This window comes from Loxodonta africana, chromosome 17 (genome assembly GCF_030014295.1).
Source record: "Loxodonta africana isolate mLoxAfr1 chromosome 17, mLoxAfr1.hap2, whole genome shotgun sequence".
NCBI classification, from domain to species: Eukaryota; Metazoa; Chordata; class Mammalia; order Proboscidea; family Elephantidae; genus Loxodonta; species Loxodonta africana.
Window position 1 is genome coordinate 1,496,594 of NC_087358.1, and position 24,468 is coordinate 1,521,061.

At 42.3% G+C, this 24,468-nt stretch overlaps 1 protein-coding gene across 5 annotated transcripts in view; it reads right to left on the bottom strand.

Moving 5' to 3' along the window:
• Nucleotides 1–24,468, bottom strand: part of NBEA (neurobeachin) — a 914,947-nt gene that overhangs the window by 86,804 nt on the left and 803,675 nt on the right. For all 5 annotated transcript variants that reach the window (XM_064269920.1, XM_064269919.1, XM_064269917.1 and 2 more), the window contains one exon: nt 17,547–17,666. In XM_064269920.1, coding sequence (XP_064125990.1) covers nt 17,547–17,666 — 120 coding nt within the window. The remainder of the gene's footprint in view (nt 1–17,546; nt 17,667–24,468) is intronic.

Consider the following 24,468-nt stretch of genomic DNA (forward strand, 5'->3'; position numbering starts at 1 on the left):
TAGCCCTTAACCACTACGCCACTAGGGTCTCCATTAATATCAGGGAGGTAGGATTTACAACATATAGGAAAATGACATCAGATGACAAGATGGTGGACAATCACACATTACTGGGAATCATGGAGTAGCCAGGTTGATGCACATTTTTGGAGGACATAATTCAATCCCATTACAACATCCTTCTGGTAGTTTCTGCTTTCAGCCAAGATATATCTGATATCAGCAATGATATCCCTTGTTCCAAGTCCTCTTCGGAATCTGGCTTGAACTTCTGGCAGTTCCCTCTTGATGCACTGCTGAAATTGTTTTTGAATTATCTTCAGCAAAATTTTACTTGCATGTGGTATTAATGATGTTGCTTGATAATTTCCACATTCTGTTCGGTCACCTTTCTTTGGAATGAGCACAAATATGGATCTCTTCCAGTTGGTTGGCCAAGTAGCTGTCTTCCAAATTTCTTGGCATAGCCAAGTGAGCACATCCACTGCTGCGTCCATTTGTTGAAATATCTCAATTGGTGTTCCATGAATTCCTGGAGACTTGTTTTTTGACAATATCTTCAATGTAGCTTGGACCTCTTCCTTCAGTACCATCGGTTCTTCATTATATGCTACCTCCTGAAATGGCTGAATGTTGACCAATTCTTTTTGGTGAATCTGTGCATTCCTTCCACCTTCTTTTGATGCTTCCTGTGTCGCTTAATATTTTCCCTGTAGAATCCTTCAATACAGCAACTCAAGGCTTAAATTTCTTCTTCAGTTCTTTTGGCTTGAGAAATGCCCAGCATGCTCTTTCCTTTTGGTTTTCTAACTCCAGGTCTTTGCACATTTCATTATAATACTTTACTTTGTGATCTTGAGCTGCACTTTGAAATCTTCTGTTCAGCTTTTTATCATTTCTTCCTTTTGCTTTAACTATTCTACATTCAAGAGCAAGTTTCAGAGTCTCTTCTGACCTCAGTTTTGGTCCTTTCTTTCTTTCTTGTCTTTTTAATGACCTTTTGAGTGCTGCACATATGATGTCCTTGATATCATCCCACAACTAGTCTGGTCCTTGGTCATTAGTGTTCAATATGTCAAATCTCTTCTTGAAATGCTCTCTAAATTCAGGTGAAATATACTCAAGGTTGTACTTTGGCTCTCGTGGATTTGTTTTAATTTTCTTCTTTTTCAAGTCGACCTTGCATATGAGCAATTGATGGTCTATTCCACAGTTGGCCCCTGGCCTAGTTCTGACTGATGATATTGAGTTTCTCAATCGCCTCTTTCCACAGATGTACTTAATTTGATTCTGGTGCATTCTGTCTGATGAGGTCCATGTGTATAACCCAAACCAAAACCAAACCCACTGCCATCGAGTCGATTCCAACTATACTGTTTATGTGGCTGAAAAAAGGCACTTGCAATGAAGTTGTTGGTCTTGCAAAATTCTACCATGTGATCTGCATTGTTGTTTCTATCACCAAGGTCATATTTTCCAACTACATAACCTTTTTGTTTCCAACTTTTGCATTTCAATCCCCAGTAATTATTAATGCATCTCGATTGCATGTTTTATCAATTTCAGATTGCAGAAGTGGGTAAAAATCTTCAGCTTCTTCATCTGTGGCATCAGTAGTTGGTGCATTAATTTGAATAATGGTTGTATTAACTGGTCTTCCTTGTAGGAGTATGGATATTAATTATCCTATCTCTGACAGCATTGTACTTCAAGATAGATCTTGAAAAGTTCTTTTTGATGATGAACACAACGCCATTTCTCTTCAATTTCCCAACATCGTATACCACATGATTGTCTGATTCAAAATGGCTAATACCGGTCCTAAAATATCGATCCTCAAGGGTTCCATTTCATTTTTGATGACTCCCAACTTTCCTAGATTCATACTCTGTACATTCCATGTTCCAATTATTAATGAATGTTTGCAACTGTTTCTTCTTATTTTGAGTTGTGCCACATCAGTGAATGAAGGTCCCAAAAGCTTTGGTTCATCCAAGTCATTAAGGTTGACTCTACTTTGAGGAGGCAGTTCTTCCCCAGCCATATTTTCAGTGCCTTTCAACCTGGGGGGCTCGTCTTCCAGAACTACATCAGACAATGTTCTGCTGTTATTCATAAGGTTTTCACAGGCTAAGTTTTTAGAAGTAGATCTCCAGGTCCTTCTTCCCAGTCTGTCTTAGTATGGAAGCTCTACTGAAACCTGTCCACCATGGGTGACCCTGCTGGCATTTGAAATACCCATGGCATAGCTTCCAGAATCACAGCAACACGTAGGCCACCACAGTACAACAAACTGACAGGCGCGTGGTGGTCCTGTGGTTTAGAGTCATATAAAATATGCAGCTATTATTAACCTACTTACCACTGTTATACTATTTCACAGAATGTCATTAAATTATATTTGCAAATGCTGGAGAAACAGAGGATTTCATATTAATAAGAGTCTGGACAACAGCACATTTCAGAGCCTTCTTTTGTGAATCCTTCAGAGCTCCCAGTGCTTGCAGCAGGTGCTCATTAAATATTAAGCCATTGAAGATATTAGATACAGTTATTTTAATATCACTGGGAACCTTCTGGGGATGTGCAGATGGCTGGAAGAGTGCCCAGAGTTAGAAGAAGAGCCAATGCAGAACTTAATTAAATGGAAGAAAAAGGATGGACCCAGGCAAGGAGTTTGTATCTTTTGCAGGGAAAGTTTTGCAGTTTAAAAAGGTTATCTTGTTCATTCTAGTTATATTTAATTCAAAAATTAAAAGAGATCGATTTAAACATAGAAATGGTTTTAAAGTTGCCAGCAAGCAAAATTTTATCCAAACTGCAGAAGTGGCAGGAGAAAGACCTATTTCCTTTTCATTTAAGTGCTCTAGGAAGAAGGGGCTAAACGCTGACCTATGCCAAGGAGAACAAAGCAGTCAAGATCAATTGCGAAGAGAAGAAAGTCTGCCCTTATGGCTATTTAGGATGACGGGAGGAAGAGTACTCCAGCGAGGATGGCGGGAGGAGGAGTACTCCAGTGAGGATGGTGGGAGGAAGAGTACTCCAGTGAGGATGGTGGAAGACTACTCCAGAGAGGATGGAGGGAGGAAGAGTACTCCAGAGAGGATGGAGGGAGGAAGAGAACTCCAGGGAGGATGGAGGGAGGAAGAGAGCTACAGGGAGGATGGAGGGAGGAAGAGTACTCCAGTGAGGATGGTGGAAGAGTACTCCAGAGAGGATGGAGGGAGGAAGAGTACTCCAGAGAGGATGGTGGAGGAGGAGTATTTCACTGAGGATGGCAGGAGGAAGAGTACTCCCATAGGAGCATTCAGGGTTAATGAGAGTGGATCATGTGAAAATGTAGTAACCCCAGGGACCTCAAGATGACCCCTGAAGTAAGGAAGTTTTCTCTGGTTTAGTCCTTAACCAGTGGCCCAGAATGTGGTCATAAATTAGGGTGTTAATAAGATGTTGGCATATGACCTCAGAGACTTGATATCTGAAGGAAAAAAACCATCCCAGATTTCTGACAGTGGGACCAGTCACAAAGTGAACAATCATTAAAAAAAAATTTTTTTTTTAAGAAAATATAAAAAAATTTCTGAAGGACAGCTTATTTTAAGGTCCCTGGGGGATTTATCTATGGCTGCTAACCAAAGGGTCAGCAGTTCGAATCCGCCAGGCACTCCTTGGAAACTCTATGGGTTTTTTTTTTTGGAGGATTTATAACACCAACGCAATCAGTGACCAGAACTTTCTGAATCCTGAAGTCTTGGGTTTTGTGGTCTTCTGAAGGTGTAGGAAGAGAAAGATCATAAAAAGTCTGGGAAGAGGCAGTAGCTAAAGCTCTAGAGTGGATGCCAATTTTTATGCCTCAGTTTTATTGTTTTTAAACATTGTTTCAAGTAGCATTTAATATTTAAAGTTAGTGTGTAAATGCAAGGCATAGGTATATAACTTATATTTACATTTAGATTACTTAAAATGTTTGCTTGCCTTAAAAATAAAAATTTAATGAATACAAGAGTTTCATCTCTGATATTCAATAGGCTGTGTCCAAGAAGCCAAAAATTACCATATCTGTGTCCTAAGCATAATGAAAGCATAATACTTTCAAGACCCAATTATTTTCTGCTTTGAATTTTTTGTTGCTATCATGTGTTGTCATTAAGGGAAGCATGCTGTGTCACTGAGTGTGTTTAAATTTTTGGTTGGGAATATGGATTTTTAGAAATATTTGTGGAGTGACATCAAGGACATTATCCATGAAGAAAGCAAGAGGTCATTAAAAAGACAGGAAAGAAAGAAAAGACCAAAATGGATGCCAGAAGACACTCTTGAAACTTGCTCTTGAATGTCAAGTAACTAAAGCAAATGGAAGAAATGATGAAGTAAAGGACCTGAACAGAAGATTTCAAAGTGCAGCTCTTGAAGATAAAGTATTATAATGACATGTGCAAAGACCTGGAGTTAGAAAACCAAAGAGAAGAATATGTTCGGCATTTCTTAAGCCAAAATAACTGAAGAAAAAATCTAAGTCTCGAGTTGCAATATTGAAGGATTCTACGGGGAAAATATTAAATGACACAGGAAGCATCAGAAGAAGATGGAAGGAATACATAGACTCACTGTACCAAAAAGAATTGGTTGATGTTCAACTATTTCAGGAGGTAGCATGGGATCAGAAACTTATGGTACTGAAGGAAGAAGTCCAAGCTGCACTGAAGACATCAGCGAAACACACGGCTCCAGGAACTGAAGGAATACCAACTGAGATGTTTCAACAAATGGATGTAGCGCTGGAAGTGCTCACTTTTCTATGCCAAGAAATTTGGAAGACAGCCACCTGGCCAATCAACTGAAAGAGACCCATATTCATGCCTATTTCAAAGAAAGGTGATCCAACAGAATGAATGCAGAAATTATTGAACAATATCATTTATACTACACACAAGTAAAATTTTGCTGAAGATCATTCAAAAGTGGCTGCAGCAGTACATTGACAGGGAACTGTTAGAAATTCAAGCCAGATTCTGAAGAGGACTTAGAAACAGGGGTATCATTGCTGATGTCAGACGGATCCTGGCTGAAAACAGAATACCAGAAAGACGTTTACCTGTGTTTTCTTGACTGTGCAAAGGCATTCAACTCTGTGGATCACAACAAATTATGGATAACATTGCAAAGAATGGGAATGCTAGAACATTTAATTGTGCTCATAAGGAAACTGTACATAGATCAAGGGGCAGTTGTTCAAACAGAACAAGGGGATACTGCATGGTTTAAAGTCAGGAAAGGTGTGCATCAGTGTTGTATCCTTTCACCATACTTATTCAATCTGTATGCTGAGCAAATAATCTGAGAAGCTGGACTATACGAAGAATGGGGCATCAGGATTGGAGGAAGACTCATTAACAACCTGTGATATGCAGATAACACAGCCTTGCTTGCTGAAAGTGAAGAGGACTTGAAGCACTTACTGAGGAAGATCAAAGATCACAGCCTTCAGTGATCAACATAAAGGAAACAAAAATCTTCACAACTGGACCAATAAGCAACATAATGATAAACGGAGAAAAGATTGAAGTGGTCAAGGATTTCATTTTACTTGGATCCACAATTCATGAAAGCAACAGTCAAGAAATCAAAGGATTCATTGCATTGGGCAAATCTGCTGCAAAAGACCTCTTTAAAGTGTTAAAAAGCAAAGATGTCACCTTGAAGACTAAGGTGTGCCTGACTCCAGCCTGTTTTCAATCATCTCATATGCATCTGAAAGCTGGACAACGAATAAGGAAGACCGAAGAATTGATGCCTTTGAGTTGTGATCTTGGTGAAAAATATTGAATATACCATGGACTGCTAAAAGAATGAACAAATTTGTCTTGGAAGAAATACACCCAGAATGGTCCTTAGAAACAAGGATGTCAAGACCATGTTTTACATACCTTGGACATGTTATCAGGAGGGATCAGTCCCTGGTGAAGGACATCATGCTTGGTAAAGGAAAGGGTCAGCAAAAAAGTGGAAGGCCCTCAACGAGGCAGACTGACACAGTGGCTGCAACAATGGGCTCAAGTATAACAATAATTTTGAGGATGGTGCAGGACCATGTAGTGTTTCCTTCTGTTGTACATAGGGTCATTATGAGTTGGAACCACTGGATGGCACTTAACAACAACAACACATTATCTTGAAACTCAGAGGGTACGCTGGCATCATAATTGGTAGACACCTGTCTGGCTCACCACAGGTGGCAGGATTTATTGTGGGGCGCCTTCCATTTGCTGACGTTGGGCACCTCTGGTTTTCCAACTATGACACACACACACACACACACACAACAAACCTACTAGGGTTCCCTAACTATCATGCAGGAAACCATAAATATGCTTACAAGGCTTATCTAGCTGTACAAAAGAGACAAAAGTTTTATGCAGTCACACTTCCTGGATGCACCACCTCAATTTAAGCCTGATACCCCAGCTATTTTGCACCAATGAATGTTTCTTCCACTTCTCCCCATTACACAAGTCCCCACTGGAGGGCAGGAAATACTTTCAATGGGAAAAGCAGAGTCCCAAGAAGCCTGAGAGGCAGAAAATATGAGTGGGCAACCAAATATTCCACAGATTATGAAAGTGGTAAATGGTATTCTATATGACTTCACTCTTTTAATTTTCTGCATTGCAATTCTTTCTTTTTATTTATTCATTGTGACCCTACTATAATGAAAACTGCACACAGAAGGGACCTTGTCTATCTTGCCTTCTTGCTCACAACTCATTTACTAAGAATGGTGGTTGGCATATAATAGATACCTGATAGCTATCAGTGGAATGAACACATGAGTCAATGATTGCCATATGTTTATTACATCCTGAATTTCAGGAATGAAATAGAGATAAAATATATTGAAAGCAGTGCATTTTTTTTTAAGTAATTTTTATTATGGTTTAAGTGGAAGTTTACAAATCAAGTCAGTCTCTCACATAAAAACTTATATACACCTTGCTACATATTCCCCAATTACTCTCCTGTCCCCCATGAGACAGCCCGCTCCCTCCTTCCACTCTCTCTTTTCATGTCCATTTTGCCAACTTCTAAGCCCCTCTACCCTCCCATCTCCCCTTCAGGCAGGAGATGCCAACATTGTCTCAAGAGTCCACCAGCTCCAAGTAGCTCATGCCTCACCAGCATCCCTCTCCAACCCATTGTCCAGTCCAATCCATGTCTGACAAGTTGGCTTTGGGAATGGTTCCTGTTGTGGGCCAACAGAAGGTCTGGGGGCCAAGACCACCGGGGTCCTTCTAGTCTCAGTCAGAACATTAAGCCTGGTCTTTTTATGAGAATTTGGGGTCTGCATCCCACTGTTCTGTTCCCTCAGGGGTTCTGTGTTGTGTTCCCTGTCAGGGCAGTCATCAGTTGTAGCCGGGCACCATCTAGTTCTTCTAGTCTCAGGATGATGTAGTCTCTGGTTCATGTAGCCCTTTTTGTCTCTTGGGCTTGTTATTACCTTGTTTCCTTGGTTTTCTTCATTCTCCTTTGATCCAGGTGGGTTGAGACTCATTGATGCCTCTTAGATGGCTACTTGCTAGTATTTAAGACCCCAGACGCCACTCTTCAAAGTGGGATGCAGAATGTTTTCTTAATAGATTTTACTATGCCAATTGACTTAGATGTCCCCTGAAATCATGGTCCCCAAACCCCTGACCCTGCTTCACTGACCTTTGACGCATTCAGTTTATTCAGGAAACTGCTTTGCTTTGGTTTAGTCCAGTTGTGCTGACCTCCACTGTATTGAGTGTTGTCCTTCCCTTCACATAAAGTAGTTCTTGTCTACTATCTATTTAGTAAATATCCCTGAAAGCAGTGTTTTTTAGATTATGTTTGTTAAAGCAGGGATAGGAACCCTGGTAGCACAAAAGGTTAAGAGCTCAGCTGCCAACCAAAAGTTTGGTGGCTCAAACTGACCCAGCAGCTCTGTGGGAGAAAGACGTGGCAATCTGCTCCCATAAACAGTGCAGCCATGAAAACACTAGGGAGCAGTTCTACTCTGTCTCATGGGTTTGCCATGAGTCGTAATCAACTCGACGGCACCCAGCAACAACCAAGCAGAGGTACTTCAGATCTATCCAGTGGAAGGTGGAGAGGAGGGAGGAACTGGGCAGGCAGAAAGTTTTGGGACTACCCCTTCTTCTACCAGAGAAATGCTACTTCATGTGCTCTGAAATCAGACAGATAAAGAGTTTAAATTCAGATTCCTTGCTAGTTTGGTTAAGTTTCTCAATCTTTTAAGATACCAGTTTCTTAAAGGAAAAATGCTGATAATCATAGCAGTTAAGTAATAGAGTAGATATGAAGATTAAATAAGGTACTGTGTGTAAAACAATGCATTTCATAGCTTTATGCAAAATACATTTTAGAAGCTATTCACACTATGGATTTTTTTTTTTTCCTTAAGGATACCAAAAAACAAACAAAAAACAACCCACTGCCGTCAACTTGATTCTGGCTCATAGCGACCCTATAGGACAGAGTAGAACTGCCCTGTAGAGTTTCCAAGGAGTGCCTGGTGGATTTGAACTGCCAACCTTTCGGTTAGCAGCTGTAGCACTTAACCACTACACTACCAGAGCTTCCTTTAAGGATACAAGTGAAAAAATTTACCGTTGATTTTACCCAGTGCTAAAGTGCACCCTCTAATTCAATGAAAAGTTGTATCACTTTAGATGGTTGTGTTTGCATCAAGACCTCTGTAGACAATTCAGATAACACAAGTGTTTTTTTTAAATCAAGTATTTGGACTAACTTTCATGTCACCTAAACTAGTCAGACATTTTTTATAAGTATTTGCACTTGGATTTCATGCTGTCTAATGCACACCAACTGAACTCAATGGTATAAACCAATCTGGAACTTATGCTTTCTTAGTTACTCATGCGGAATTTTCTCAGAGAAGGCTGCTGCAGTCCCTCCTGCCCCATGTGTCCCTTGGCTACTCGACACACCACCCTCCATCCAGAGGTGGAGTCCATTTCCTTCCCTGTGAATATGGCTGGTGCCTGGGCTGACAAATGCCACAATGGAACTGACACCGTGTAGCTTCCAGGCCCAAGACCTAAGTAGCCTCGCAGCGTCTGCTTTTGTTCCCGTAGAAGGCAGCTACCACACAGGGTAGAAAGATCACGTGGGGAGAGCAGGGCAGCCAGGCAGCTCCAGCTGTTCCCCAGTCTCGGAGGAGGCATGGGACATGTGAGTGGTGCTATCTTGGATCCTCCAGCCCAGTCCTGCCCAGCCATCCCAGCTGTCACCACGTGATGCCTATGAGCTGTTCCTGCTGAGTCCTATCTCCAATTGCACGGTCATGAACAAATGCTGGTTGTTATTTTTAAGTCACTAAGTTTCGGGGTGATTTGTTACACAGTGTTTGATAACTGAAAGAGAAATTAATAGCTGGAAATGCAGTGCTGCAGTAATAAAAACTGAAGACGTGTGATGTGGGCTTTGGGCCTGAGCACTAGGCAGGGCTTAGAAGGGGACGAGGAGACTGCAGGTGCGGTCCGGAAGAAGGGGAGAGAAAGTGCTACTGAAAGTGAGAGAAGAGTAACCTGGGTTTCACAGTGGAAAAATTAACCAGATAGTCTCCTCTTGGAATCTCAAAGGTAGAAAGGTATCTAATGAACCTGTGGCTCAGAGATTTCCAGGCTGAAAGGGATCAGTGGTTTCCACTACCACTGTATGAATAAAGTACTGCCAGGGCGAGATGAGCTAGGAAAGAAACTGTCCAGTTTTGAAGCTGCGTTTCAAGAAAGATAGGGGCTGAGGACAATCTCTCCAAACAGCAAAGGATTCTCAAGTAAGAAATAGTCCAGGGAGACAATCACGGCCAGGGGACAGCAAGTACTCTGCGGCCAAGGGTGAAGCTCAAACCGACAGTGAGGCCTAAACGCTTCCTATAAGAGCTCAGCAGCTTTAAGGGAGTGGCTTGCTAACCTTCTTGGCTACATAATAGTATTCTAAGAATCTCAAGGTCATTGTAAACAGCACCCTAACTCATATCCCAAAGCAGAGAGGAGCCTGTCTTGAAAGAATTTGTAGGTGTGGGTTTTGTCCAATGGCAGACAGTAATCTGATACACAGAAAGGCCACACATTTTTAAAGGGGGCTCTGGCCCTCAATTGACTACGATCAAGAAGTTGTTGAGAAAGCTGTTCAGCAGGACACAAGGACTATTTTTTTATGGAAAAGAACGGGTGATTCAGCGGGCAAAGCCAAGTACCCAGAGGATGAAGAACCAATGGAGAATGGTGGGTTAGGGAGCCATGCATGCCCGGATAGCATACCTGGGCCCAGTCAGTGGGCATTCCCTGCCCCCGAGTCCAGGAATCTGGGACAAATGCCCGGCTGGATTTCAGAACTGCTATAATCCAGTGGCTGTGATGGACCCTCCACACCCCCTTTCTGAATGACTGTGTCTGAGGAGGCTAATCTGTTCCTGTCTGAGCACGGTATGCTGAGTGCACAAGGGACAGACAACTTCTCAGTTTCTAGGTCTCCAGACGAGGAACTGCTGCACTTTGTCTATATCTGGACCTGATGCAGATCATGGGCCACTAGACTCTGAGCCTGATACAATAACGGGATGGGACTTGTGAGCAAAACAAGCTGAGTATATTTTTTATGTAGGAGGAATATGAACAGTTGCACCCAGAGAACAGTTGTGTCCAGGCAGATTGCTTACAAAGATGGCCATCAACAACAGTCCCTCCAGCCTCCACATCTTTCTAAAATATGACTTTGTTCATTGTGACTATTAAGGTCATGTGTCAACTTGGCTGGGGCATGATTCTCAGTGGTTTGCAGTTATGATGTAGTCTGGCAGTCCTGTGATGTTCTGATCACTTCCATGATGAGATTTGATATGATGTGATCACCTCCATGATAGGATCTGCTGTGAGTAGCCAGTCAGTTGAAAGGGGGTGTAGCCTGCATCAAATATAAGTGGACATTCTAGCAAGGCTCAAGGGTTTTCGCTAGCTCTGGATCCCGCAGCTGGCTCCTGTTTGTCTGACCTATGGTTCTTGGGACTTAAGCTAGCAGCTTACCTGTGGTCTCATCTGCTGATCTTGGGATTAGTTGATCTTTGCAGCCTGTGAGCAAGATCCCTCAACTCTGACCTGCCAATCCTGGGTTCGCCATTCCCTGTGGCTATGTGAGTCAGGAGAAAACTCTATCCCAACCCATGGACTTGGGATGTGCCAGCCTCTACAACCGAGTGTGCCATTTCCTTGATATAAGCCTCTCTCTATATATATTTATACACTTTGCTGGTTTTGCTTCTCTAGAGAGCTCAGCCTAAGATATCCAGTCCCTGGAGAGGGACATCATGCTTGGTAAAGTAGAGGGTTAGCAAACAAGGGGAAGACCCTCAACGAGATGGATTGACACAGTGGCTGCAACAATGGGCTCAAGCATAACAATGACTGTGAGGGTGGCACAGAACCGGGCAGTGTTTCGTTCTGTTGTACATAGGGTCGCTATGAGTTGGAACCATGTCAATGGCACCTAACAACAGAGTGCATTTTTCCTCTCTCTTAATCTGGGTGGCCCTGTGACTTTCTCTGACCAAGAAAACGCTGTGGAAGCGACCCTATGTGACCTCTGAGCCTTAAGTGGACTTGCAGCCTTCTTCTTCTCCTTTGGTGCTCTTGGAAGCCAGGTGTTAGATGAAGAGAGAGGGAACTCCCAGCTCCCAGGTGTTCCGGTTGTCCTAAGTAAGGCCCCAGACCTATGAGTGAAGCCATCTTGAATTTTCCGGGTCCAGATGAGCCACCCCAGGCGATATGCCACGGATCAGGGTCAAGCTCTACCTGACGAGTGCTGCTGCAACTGCAAAAGCATGAGGAAGTAAGTGGTGGCGGTTGTTTCTCCAGCCACTAAGTTCTGGATGGTTTGTTATAAAGCAGGAAATGACTAAAGTGTAACCGGATTAATCACTTCAAAATAGCTAAACTAGCTGGACGTGATTATGATCATACAGAAGAATTAGGAGATTTACCATCTAACGGATAAAGCACTGGAAACAAGTGAACCGACCTCAAGCCACTTCTGGCTGCCTCCTTGCTGCTGGGTGAATGTAGGTTCGTCACACAATAGCTCTAAGCCTCCTTCACAAAACAGAGATACTGATGGCCACCTCATGGGACAACCCATAACAAAGGGCATCTGAAAGCCACCAAGGCTATTGCACAGGGAGGGGTCTGGCCACGCTCGTCTGGGGCTCTGCTTTGCCCACCTGACACTAGCTGGCCTACCTCAGACGGGCTGTGCTGCCTGTTCTCTTCCCGCTGGTGGCCTTCTGGTCACAGGCGTCTTTTCAAGAGAGTACAAGGGGTCTAAAATTTTTTAAACGGAAAACGGTGCAAAAAGTCACCAAATATTGTTAGAGAAATGGCAAAATGCATACTATAACAGGCATTCTGTGTCGGTAAATGCAATCTCTAGTTCATGTTAATGGCCACACAGAAGTCCCATGGTGCAGTTAGTGGTGTTATATGCCTTCTGTCTCTAATAAGAAAATATCCTCAAACACAATTTCTAATTTACAAGCTTATGACAAGTTCAAGCTGCTGAGAAATTGGACTTGAAAGTATGTCTTAGCATGATAGAAGACCACTATTAACACTCTCATAATTGTATACCTATGGCATCATCTGACATTTCAGTTTAATATATTTTGCTGAGAGAGTACACCATTTTATGGCTTCCTAGTGAAATCAAATCCAACCCAGACGTTTTCACTTTTCTAATATAATTCACTCCAAGGTTTTAAAGCTGCCATCTCTTTTCTTTCTTTATTCCAGAAGATTGATCCCCTGGCATTCGTTAATTCCACCAGAGCTCGTAATGGACCAGTGAGTCAGCGGTGAGCCCCTCGGTGAGCTGTACTCATTTACACTGTGTCACCTTAATGGCATTTTGTCAAGGCTACCTTTTCTGACATCTACATAGCTATACAGAAAGTAACATAACAACTTTTGAAGGTATTAAGGAAAATTAGGGTAAGAACTTGAGTAAGTTGAACGTCATTGTTACCAAGACTATATGCCAGAGGAGAGAAATTTAAAAATAATAATATTAAATTAAGGACTAACTGGTCTGCCTTAGCTCAGGAGGCCTCCCCCCTGAAAGGTCATCGCACAAACACTCCTTCCTTGCTCAGCTTGTGGTCATTACCACAGGAAGAGGCTGACAATACAGAGAGACGGAGTGCAGCCACCTAGTCTTCTCAGCTGTCTCGAGTGACTGTTGGGCTAAGTTAGCGGATACTGCAGAGATGCTTCTCTGAAAATGGAAACATATCTCCTTACAAATATATCAAATGCATATTTTAACAGCTTAATATGGATAAGAAATAAAAAAATCTTAGCTTTTTACACATAATTTGAAAAACTATTGTTTTAATAATATCTTCTTCCCTGCTAAATCTGCTGTCATTACAAGAAAGAAAAAAATAGTACATACTTTAAACAAATATATTTAAACAAGAATTTAGAAATTCTCAAGTCACCACCAGTGTTACCAAAAAACCTATCTTCTCTCTAAGTTGAGGGCTCAGGTTAGGTTAGTTAGGCTTAGGGTTAGGGCAAGAGTTAGGGTTAGGGTTAGGGTTAAGGCTATGTTTAAGGTTAGGGTTGATGTTAGGGCTAGTTCTGAGTCTAGGGCTAGGGTTTGGTTAGGGGTAGGGCGAGGTTTATGGCTAGAATTAGAATGCTAACCTTAAACCATATGACTACAAGGACCCAAATCTGGATGCTATAAAGGGAGGCAGAAAATGCACACAGAGGCACAAAAACAAAACCGAAGCACGGCAGAGCTGAGAGACTGAGAAACAGCACTCGCAACGACACTTTCAGCAATTTCAAAGATCTTTTTTTCAAATCAAGCAAAAGACAACTCAACTGACAAATGGGCAAATGAAATGAATCAGTTTTCAGAACAACAAATGTATAAAAAAGACCTGATTCGTTCATAGTTAAAGGAATTCAAGCAACAACAAAGAGACTCCATTTTTCACGTATCAGATTTTGCAAGGGTTGCAACGTTCCTCCCCACAGTGATGGTGAGGGCAGGCGCTCGCACACTGAGCCAGGGCGTGAATTACCTTTGTGGATGATGACTTAGCGATATCGTTCAGAGTTACTAATTTGCACAGCCTTTTCCCTTAGAAGGAATTACTCTTCACATGTCTACACAAAGGTCACCAACAGCTCACAGCAGACTTGTGTTTAAAAGCAAAAATCAGAAAGACGAACGACTCAAGAGGAGGGTGTGTAAATAAATGATCGAACAGCAAAAACTGGAACCTATGTAAGGTGGGAACCTGTCAGAGAAGGAAGGCTCACTGGGTGTTTATGAGGTAAGGCTACGCCCTGTCAAAGGTGGAAAACGTGTGAGACCCAGCAAAACAAGACAGTCCCGGCGAGTTCCGGCTCTGCACAGGTCTCGCTGTGCATGTATGCCGCTTGCAGCCTTTAAAGGGGCAGCTCTGCAAGGAAAGCCATTCAAGATACATTCTGTAGCATGGAAGGTCCCACTCGGGGGCAGGCAGCTGAAGATCACAACGTTCTGTGCAGTGCCAAGCTGGGGAAATGAGCTGCTCATAAACTAAGTCTCGGGGGAACAGAAAGTACCTGTTTATCTTCAGCACAGCTGCTTGAGCATAAAAAATAGCAAACCTTCCTACTTATTCATAACCATGACTCCATCGTTCTCTAAGATTTGACCCCAGAAGCCAGAGAAGCACAATTATTAACAAAATATTGTCAAAGTTTCTGAAAATTTTCTGAAAAGTAAAACTGCCATGAAAATTCCTAGCAGTTTTAGAGGGGAAAGCCTGGTCTAGGATGCTGGCCATGAGGACGGAAATGCTACCTGCCTGGACTCTCTTGGGTGTGAGATATTTGGTGTATTTGGTGGTGAAAAGCATCAAAAAAATTCTCAAGATAGAAAGTAGAGATTGAAGCTGCACCTGTATACACATAAATTAGAAGGACTGAACAAAATGTGTGTGCGCAAACATGTGAGGGTGGATCCCAGAATTAAGGTGAAAAGCCAATTTTATCTTTGCGATGATGGCACGTAACAGTGACCAGGCATTTTCACTCGGAATACCTCGATATAATATGGACCTCGCTCTGAATTTGGTTATGTTACTTTGGACTTGTTTTCAGGAGAGATCAGTCCCTGGAGAAGGACTTCATGCTTGGTAGAGTAGAGGTTCATTGAAAAACAAGAAGACCCTCGATGAGATGGATTGACACTGTGGCCGCAACAGTGGGCTCAAGTATAACAATGATGGTGAGGATGGTGCAGGACCGCGCAGTGTTTTGTTCTGTTGTACACAGGGTCGCTATGAGTCGGAATCGACTCAACCGCATCTAAAAACAGCTCTGAATTAAGATATAATCTTAGATGTGATACCAAAACCAAAACTAAACCTACTGCTGTAGACTTAATTCCGACTTATAGAGGCCCTATTGGACAGAAAAGAACTGCCCTGTAGGGTTTCCAAGGAGTGACTGGTGGATTAGAACTGCCCACCATTTGGTTAGCAGCTAGATGTTATAGGAAGCATTGAATTATAGATTCAAAAAAAAAAAGCTATCACCAAGCTGACTCCAACCCTTGGTGACCCCGTGTATACCCTTGGCGGCCCCGCGTGTAACCTCGGCGGCCCCGCGTGTACCCTCGGCGGCCCCGCGTGTACCCTTGGCGGCCCCGCGTGTACCCTTGGTGACCCCACGTGTGTCAGAGTAAAACCGTGGCCGCAGGCTTTTCAGTGGCTGATTTTTTGGAAGCAGATCACGAGGGCTTTCTTCTGAGGAGCTTCTGGGTGTGCCTGAACCTACAATCTTTCAGTTAGCAGCTGATCTTGTTAACTGTTCACACCACTCAGGGACTCCAAATTATAGATAAGGATATTTAATTCACATACTTACGAGCTATTTATTGGACGTATCTAATGAATATGGTGCTAACTCCAGATGCTATTATTCAACGTAAGCCTATGGGCTCCTATTTCCTTGTTAATTCTCAAAGCGTTATAAAGTAAGAATTGGCTCCTTCCCTGATTTCACTGATATCCCACAAATCCCCTCACTGTCAAGTTGATTCCAACTCATGGTAACCCCACAGCATGGAGCAGAACCGCCTCACAGGGTCTCCAAGGTTGTAATCTTTACGCACGCAGACTGCGACACCTTTCTCCCACGGTGCGGCTGGTGCGTTCGAACCACCAACTCTTTGGTTAGCAGCATCAACGTAAATGACGGTTTATGGATATACCAGAGTTTAACTCCTCAGGGAAGTTGTAAGACTGTGAGAAGAAAAATGTGGGTCATCTGAGTTTAATATACCCATGATGCGTGTTAGATTCTCCTACTTTTTTCCAAAGGTGAACACATTGTATAAATTCATATTCCTTTACATAAACGCTGATGGCTGTGCGTAAAACACACAGGTATGCTACAGTCTACTTGGATCCATTTACTTTGTTGTCTGCTTTGAAAAAGAACTGAACAAAAGTTGTTTTACTTACCCAATTTTCTTATAGTTTAGCAGCACTGTAATTGCTTTTTAAAAATGGTTTGCAATAGATAAGCACAGATATGTAATGACAATCTTGACTCAAATTCATTGTCTTTCATTGGCTTAAGTAAGACCCTGAGTGGAGTGATGCCATGACTTTTCATAGCCAGTCTGGATGACAGTGAGGGGAAAATTCTCTTTGATGAAAAAAGGCTTCAAATAAGAAAGACATATACCTATGCATTAACCCAGTCCTGTAATCTTATTTTCAGGGAAAAAAATGAGAAAAATCGGAGGATTAATGTATGTTATTGTTTTGAATATAACCACTTTCTTTTTGCGAGAGTCTAGGTAAATGAATAACTGATCTTTGTATTTAGCTAAGTAGTACCAACTATAAAATGACTCTCCTCTCCGGCTATTCCAGGATATTGTGTGTGTGTTGGTTTAATCTAACGTGTATTGATGTATATTATTCCCAGGCACAGTCAAGAAAAAGCGAAGGCTTTACAGAAAAGCCTACATTTTAAATGGGTCTTGTCATTAATGCTTTATTAATTGCCCCGGGCTATGCAAACCCAAAGCCGTGCAAGCTATAACAATATGACATTTTAAGGTCAAATCCAATTCCTGCTGTGTTTTATGGAATGGGCCAAATATTGAGTTAACAGCAGGAAAGGCAGTTTATAGGCTTTTCGCTCCATCTCCTGATTATTCGATCTAAATTAGAAAGGGATTTTTTGAAAGAACTAAAACACCTTAACAGAGTAATACAAAATAAAAGAATCTTGAATCATTTTCTATGATGTTCAAAATTATTCCGTAGTTTCCTGTTAGGTTAGACTTATCATATAAGCAGAAAATATTACAGAAGAAAACTGCAGCATAAAATGCCTTACACACTCACTTGAATAAAAATATCAAAATTTACACATTTTGGAATTCAATTGATATCCACAAATGAAAGAGCCTACCTTTACATCAGAAGTGTCCCTCTGACTAGTTCTCCAAGATCTTGAAACCGACGAGAAGGTTCGATCAGGATGGTCGAATTTCCCACCATTTGCATTGAGGAAGAAGGTCGTAAAGGGTTCCTACGCAGAGAACAGAAGCAGAAGTTGGGTCATTCTGCACACAGCTGCCCTTGTTCCTCAGTAGAGTCGGACCACCTCTGAAGCCCCCGCGAGGTGGGACCAGCGCAGGGTCCTGGACACATGCAGCGTGGGCCTGCCCAGGCCACTGTGGGCGCCCGCTCTGCAGCCTCGGCTCGTCTGCGCTTCTCAGGCTTCGTGCTCCTTAGCTACAAAATTGACAGGCCTAACGGTCTGTGAGTTTATGAAAAATGATTTTCCTTTATTGTCAGTTTATAAATCAGATTTTATTTCTAATATTTAAGGCCATGCATGGTGCAATGGTTAAGTGCTCAGTTGCTACCTGGAAGGTTGGTGGTTTAAACCTACCAGTGTCTCCACAGGAGAAAGACCTGGTGACCTGCTCCTGTAAAGATTACAGCCTGGGAAATCCCACGGAGCAGTTCGATGCTATGAGTCGGAGTCGGCTCGATGGCACACAACACACCAGAAAAACTGAACTCTTGGCTGTGGAGTGGATTCCGACTCATGGCGACCTCATCTGTTACAGAGTAGAATTGCTCCATAAGGTTTTCCAGGCTGTAATCTGTACGGACACGGGTTGCCAGGCCTTTCTTCTACAGTGGTGCGGGGTTGGCTCCAACCACCAACCTTTCAGTTAGCAGTTGAGTGCAAACCGTTTGCACCACTGAGGAACCTTGATTTTATGATAAAAGGTTTTGCGTTATTGTCAATTTATAACTCAGGTTTTCTTGCTAATATTTAAGCAGAAAGTAGGAAAGTTACTGGAATACCGTTCACAGTTGTGTGGAATTAGGTATGGAAGGCCCATTGCAAACCACCTGTGAAAGCCTGCTGAAGTATTAGTACCACATTATGGTCTGATGGCTTTTTTAAAAAAATCCAAATCACTTCTTAAAATCCTTCAATGGCTCTTCAGAGCTCTCAGGAAAAAGTCTAAACTACTGGCTTACAAGACTCCCTGTGATCTGAACCTGCTTAACGGCTCACCTGTATCTCTTACCCCCTTTGTGTCTCACCCCACACTTCTCCCACTTCTTGTCTGCCGTGTGTGGTGTTCCTTCTGCCTGGTACACTGACCCCTCCCACACTATTCTCACCTGCCCCTGTTTTATCCTGTAAGTCTCAGCCAAGATGTCCTTTTCTCCCGGAAGACTTTCTGTGATTTGCCAGTGCTCTCCAGTGCTCAAATGCTGTTGTTGCTGGGCTAAAACCACCAACATTTAGGTTATAGTTGAACACGAACCATTTGTACCAGCCTGGGACCTTGCTCTTTCTTTAAAGGAAACCAAAAAAACCAGTCCACTCCTATCAAGTTGATTCTGACTCATGGCAACCCCACGTGACAGCAGAACTGCTCCACAGAGTTTTCAAGGCTGTAATCTTTATGGGAGCAGATTGCCAGGTCTTTCTCCTGAGGAGCCGTTGGTGGGTTGAAAATGGCCAACCTTTCAGTTAGCAACCAACCACTTAACCATCGCACCAGGAGGGCTCTTAATAGCAACCTGTATTTCCTCAAACACAGCACTGAAGCAGTTATCACACAGTTTCCTAACTGGTTAACTTGTCCATATTCCTGACTAGACAGGCAAACTCCAAGTCTATCTTATTCACTGTTTTATCTCCAACACTTAGACAACTCCTAGTACACAGAAGTGGTTCAATGTATAATCTACCAAATGAATGAATGAAATAAACAAGTCAAATGAGACAAACTCTTCAAACCCTGCCAGCACTATGACTATGCCCTCAGGTTAACACTGTGTCTGTCATGCGGTTCCCAGAGCATGAAACCTAGAAATAACTTCTTCAGGAGCTCCTAATGCATTTAATTTTGATGCTATTTCTGCAGTTTTCATTTTTGGGAGGGAAGCACTCTTTTTAAATAATTTTTATTGTGCTTTAAGTGAAAGTTTACTAATCAAGTCAGTCTCTCACTAAAAACCCACATATACCTTGCTACACACCCACAAATACTCTCCCCCTAATGAGACAGCCTGCTCTCTCCCTCCACTCTCCCTTTTTGTGTCTATTTTGCCAGCTTCTAACCCCCTCCACCCTCTCATCTCCCCTCCAGACTGGAGATGCCAACATAGTCTCAAGTGTCCACTTGGTCCAAGAAGCTCACTCCTCACCAGCATCCCTCTCCAACCCATTGTCCAGTCCAATCCATGTCTGAAGAGTTGGCTTTGGGAATGGTTCCTGTCCTGGGCCAACAGAAGGTCTGGGGGCCATGACCACCGGGGTCCTTCCAGTCTCAGTCAGACCATTAAGTCTGGTCTTATGAGAATTTGGGGTCTGCATCCCACTGGTCTCCTGCTCCCTCAGGGGTTCTCTGTCGTGTTCCCTGTCAGGGCAGTCATCGGTTGTAGCCAGGCACCATCTAGTTCTTCTGGTCTCAGGATGATGTAGTCTCTGGTTCATGTGGCCCTTTCTGTCTCTTGGGCTCATAATCACCTCATATCCTTGGTGTTCTTCATTCTACTTTGATCCAGGTGGGTTGAGACCCATTGATGCATCTTAGATGGCTGCTTGCTAGCGTTTAAGACCCCAGACGCCACTCTTCAAAGCAGGATGCAGAATGTTTTCTTAATAGATTTTATTATGCCAATTGACTTAGATGTCCCCTGAAACCATGGTCCCCAGACCCCTGCCCCTGCTACGCTGGCCTTCAAAGCATTCAATTTATTCAGGAAACTTCTTTGCTTTTGGTTTAGTCCAATTGGAAGCACTCTTTTTGACGTCATTAAATTCTATTCCAAAATTAAAAGGATTAACTAGCCTTCATTTTTATTAAAGATTTCTTAGGTAAATACAAGAATGTTTTTGTTGGGTACAGCTGAGTTGGTTCTGACTCATAGGGACCCCGTGGTGTGACAGAGTAGAACTGGCCTGTAGGGTCTTCTAGGCTGTCATCTTTATGGGAGCGGATTGCCAGGTCTTTCTCCAATGGAGCTGCTGGTGGATTTGAACTACTGACCTTTTGGTTAGCAGCTGAGCACTTAACCATTGCGCCACCAGGGTTCCTTGAGTACAAGAATAGCAAAGATAAGCGTATTTCCTTTTCCATAATTCATAACTTCTAAGTCTAGAATGACTGTATCACTCATTCAAAAATGTTAAGAACTCTATACGACATTTCCCTAAATACTTCAGATTTTATTTTCTTCAGAATTTGATCTCTGTTAATATTTACACACGCAGAAAGCATTATTTTGTGCCTTTAAACTCCCTTCTTGTCACTAGCCATAGGGTCGACTGCTGCACAACAGCTCACAAATATCACTGGTCCTCAATCTCCTCCTACGATTTGGTTGTGCTATTGTATTGCTGCTGTTGTTGTTAGCTGCCCTTGGCTCACGGTGATCCCATGCACAATGGAAAGAAAAGCTGCTGGTCCTGTGCTATGGCTTCACCAATTTTATAAGTTTACAATGCATTGCCAATATTCCCTGTTCAGTGGCGAATGACAGAAAAGTGTGAAGGAAGAGATGAAACCCAGATGGCTGTAACAGTACAGGGGCCACGTGGGAGCATTACTGCTTCACCTGGAAATCAGACATGCATCCAGGAAGTCCATCTTGCTGTTTAAGATTTTAAGTGACATAAGAGACAAAGAGATGTCACCCAAACTAAGTTAGGAGGAAAAAAACATGCGATTGTTCTCAACAATTAATTTGCTTTGAAGACTTTTAATTCACTTTAAACATGTGTGTATCTGATCACTAAATTAAATTAATTAAAATGGCAATACAGAAATTCTAAAGTTAGCAATGGTAAATTGAAACATGGCAGTTCTAAGTGTGGATCTTGGTGGGTCGTCCACCCATCCTGGGCAAGTGACTTGACCTCTCAGTTACAAAATTGTGTCTCAGTTCCTTTATCTACTTAAACTGAGGATGAAAAAAGCTTGTGGGTCATTATGGGAATTAAATAAAATTGAATAAAATAAGACAGAGAAAGCTCAAAAGTGTCTTGTCTGACACAGCGTTAAGAGCAATGGCTGCCAGCTGTATACGCTGAGCCAGCTGTGTACTGCTGAACTCCCCCACACTGCAGTTCACAGGCTCTTCAACCTGACTTTGTGCCTTCAGGCCTCACTCATCTCCACGACCCCAACACCAAGCACGGGGCTTGGCTCACAGTTAAAAAAAATAAATGCGTGTTGAACGTAAGTAAACACATCAGGTACCGTTGGGGGATGGGATAGGGATCAGTCAGAGTGGAACAGTCTTGAATATGACATAAATATAGTCTTTTTTTTTTTTTTAATATAATAAAAAATAGTCTTTTCTATGCTTAACCACTGGTAGATGTTTGACCAAATAGTTCTACCTTCAGAATTCTCACTATTCTAGGATGCTGGCTTGGTATAAGGCATTTCTTTCTTCTCTGCAGGCAAGGGGCACCAATTATTTTGCAGAGATCAGCCTTGTCTCTGTGTTTTATAACCTACGAAGCAGATGTGAGCGAAGGCTCATTTACACATGCAAAGCCTACCTTCCAGTCATCAAACACTAAATCTGATCTCTACCCTGACCTAAATTATAAATGTTTTCTGTTTTTTAACCCTTAACAAAGATTTGCCAAGAATAGCTCTGATGGGCATAGTGAAGACACCTTAACTAAGATTAAAAAAAATAAAAATTTGTTTCACCAGGTTTATAAATCTGGTGGAACCTAAAAGTTGAGAATATTGAAGAATTCCTCATTTCACTGTTTTAAGTAGCCTTTAAAAAGATCTGATTAACAGCTGTTCTAGGGTCACATACTGTATTACTGACATATTGTCTCTTTATTCCTCAAGGCCTCCAGTGGCCACAGTTGTGGAGTGCTAATAGAAATCGACAACCTATTTGTTTATAAGTGAGTATTGATCTTCCGAGCTCTGATTTCCGTGGAGATGACTTTTTCCGTGTATCTCCCTGTCCCCTTCGAGGCACAGTGCAAGGCCGCTGTTTTTTCATTGCACTCATGCCTGGCTGACATAGAGGGTCAAGCATTACGTTAGCCTTCAGGAACTCTTCCAGAAATTAAAATGACCACACCCTTTGGACTTTAAAAACTGAGGGTTAGGCCTGTGAATATAGATGGCAATGGCAGATGTCATGCTCCTAACATCCTTCTTCCCACAATCACTCCCAACAACCTTCCTTGCCTTTAGGTGATCACAGATCAGTTAATCCCATCCGGGGCAGTCCAACACCGTTTCCCTGTCCTCCTCTTCCGTTTACCCAACTTCTCTATGCTTTTGTGTTACAGGATTCTCGCTTAGTCATCTCATAAAAGTCTTCTCAAGTCCCTCTCCTCTTTAGTTGTCTTCTTTTCCTTTTCTTTAACCCATGTGAAAGTCAAATGCAAACCCCGTCCATCATAAGAGATAGGGCTTGGAACATAACTAGATCAAAGAAAGAAAGAACGTATATCTTGAAGCGATATGGCATGATAAATACCAAAGGGAAGGCAACTACAAGTTACTGAGCACCTTCCATACTCCAGACGCTGTATTATCTCAATCCTCACAATTACCCTTCAGAGTTGGTATTATTCTCGTTTTACATTTGAGAAAATTCAAGGCCAGTTCTAGGAAATTGAGGAACCAGTATTTGAACTAGACTTTGTCTAATCCCAGAAATTTGTTTTCTCCCCATTGGTTATGAAACAGCCCAGAAGCATCTTTTAGAATCTTCACAAAAATCTGTATTAGTTAACCTATCCTGTGTACCTACTACGGAGCCCTGCTGGCGCACTGGTTAAGTGCTATGTTGCTAACTGAGAGGTCAGTGGTTTGAACCCACTAGCCGCTCCTTGGGAGAAAGATGTGCCAGTCTGCTTCTGTAAAGATCACAGCCTTGGAAACCCTATGGGGCCTATGTCCTATAGAGTCACTGTGAGTCGGGGGTGGACCAGACAGCACACAGCAGCAACACGCACTTACTATGCACCAGGCTCTTGGGTTAAGTACTCCTCACCTTTCTCTAAGTAAGTCTGCATTGTCCTTGAACATCGGTACTCAAGATAAACATGACAGCAATATTTATTCAGTGTTATTATCTTTCGGTTTCAATTATCACAACTGCAAAAGGGCATCTACTATTTTTTTTTCTATATTATGTTTTAAACAGTCTCTTGGCTAAGCTTTCAAAGCAACCCATAATTTATAAAGAAAGTTTAGAAAGTTAAAACTTTCGTTGCACAACTGACTTAACTCCCTAAGAATTATGATTAAATGTCTGACAAATCAGCTTTGAAAACAGAGGTTGAATATACTGAATTTTGAAGGCGAATAGCTTACTGAGGGCTAGAAAGGTCCATGAGTAAGATTTAATTATTTTTGTGTGGATGTTATTTATATGTTCTGGGTAAGATTTAAAATAAACACCAACCAAAACAAACCAAACCTGTTGCCATCAAGTTGATTCTGACCCAAAGCAACCCTGCAGGACAAAGCAGAATGCCCCACAGGGTTCCAAGGCTGCCGTCTCTAGCAAGACTGCCACAACCTTCTCCTGCAGCGTGGCTGGTGGGTTTGAAGCCCAGAACTTTCCATTAGCAGCTGAATGCTTCATCAACGTGTGCCACCAGGGCTCTTTACAATGAACACAGTCCATGCGAAACGTGTCCTTCTACACCGGTTAATAGCTGAAGAAATCAGAAGCCGCACTGTAATAGTTTATTAATCTTTTGCACAAAAGTAGCTATCAAGGAAACAGTGTTTTACAGTGTTTAATTCAGACAAGTGATCTCACTGGTATTGTCCAAAATAATATTTTAAATTTAAAGT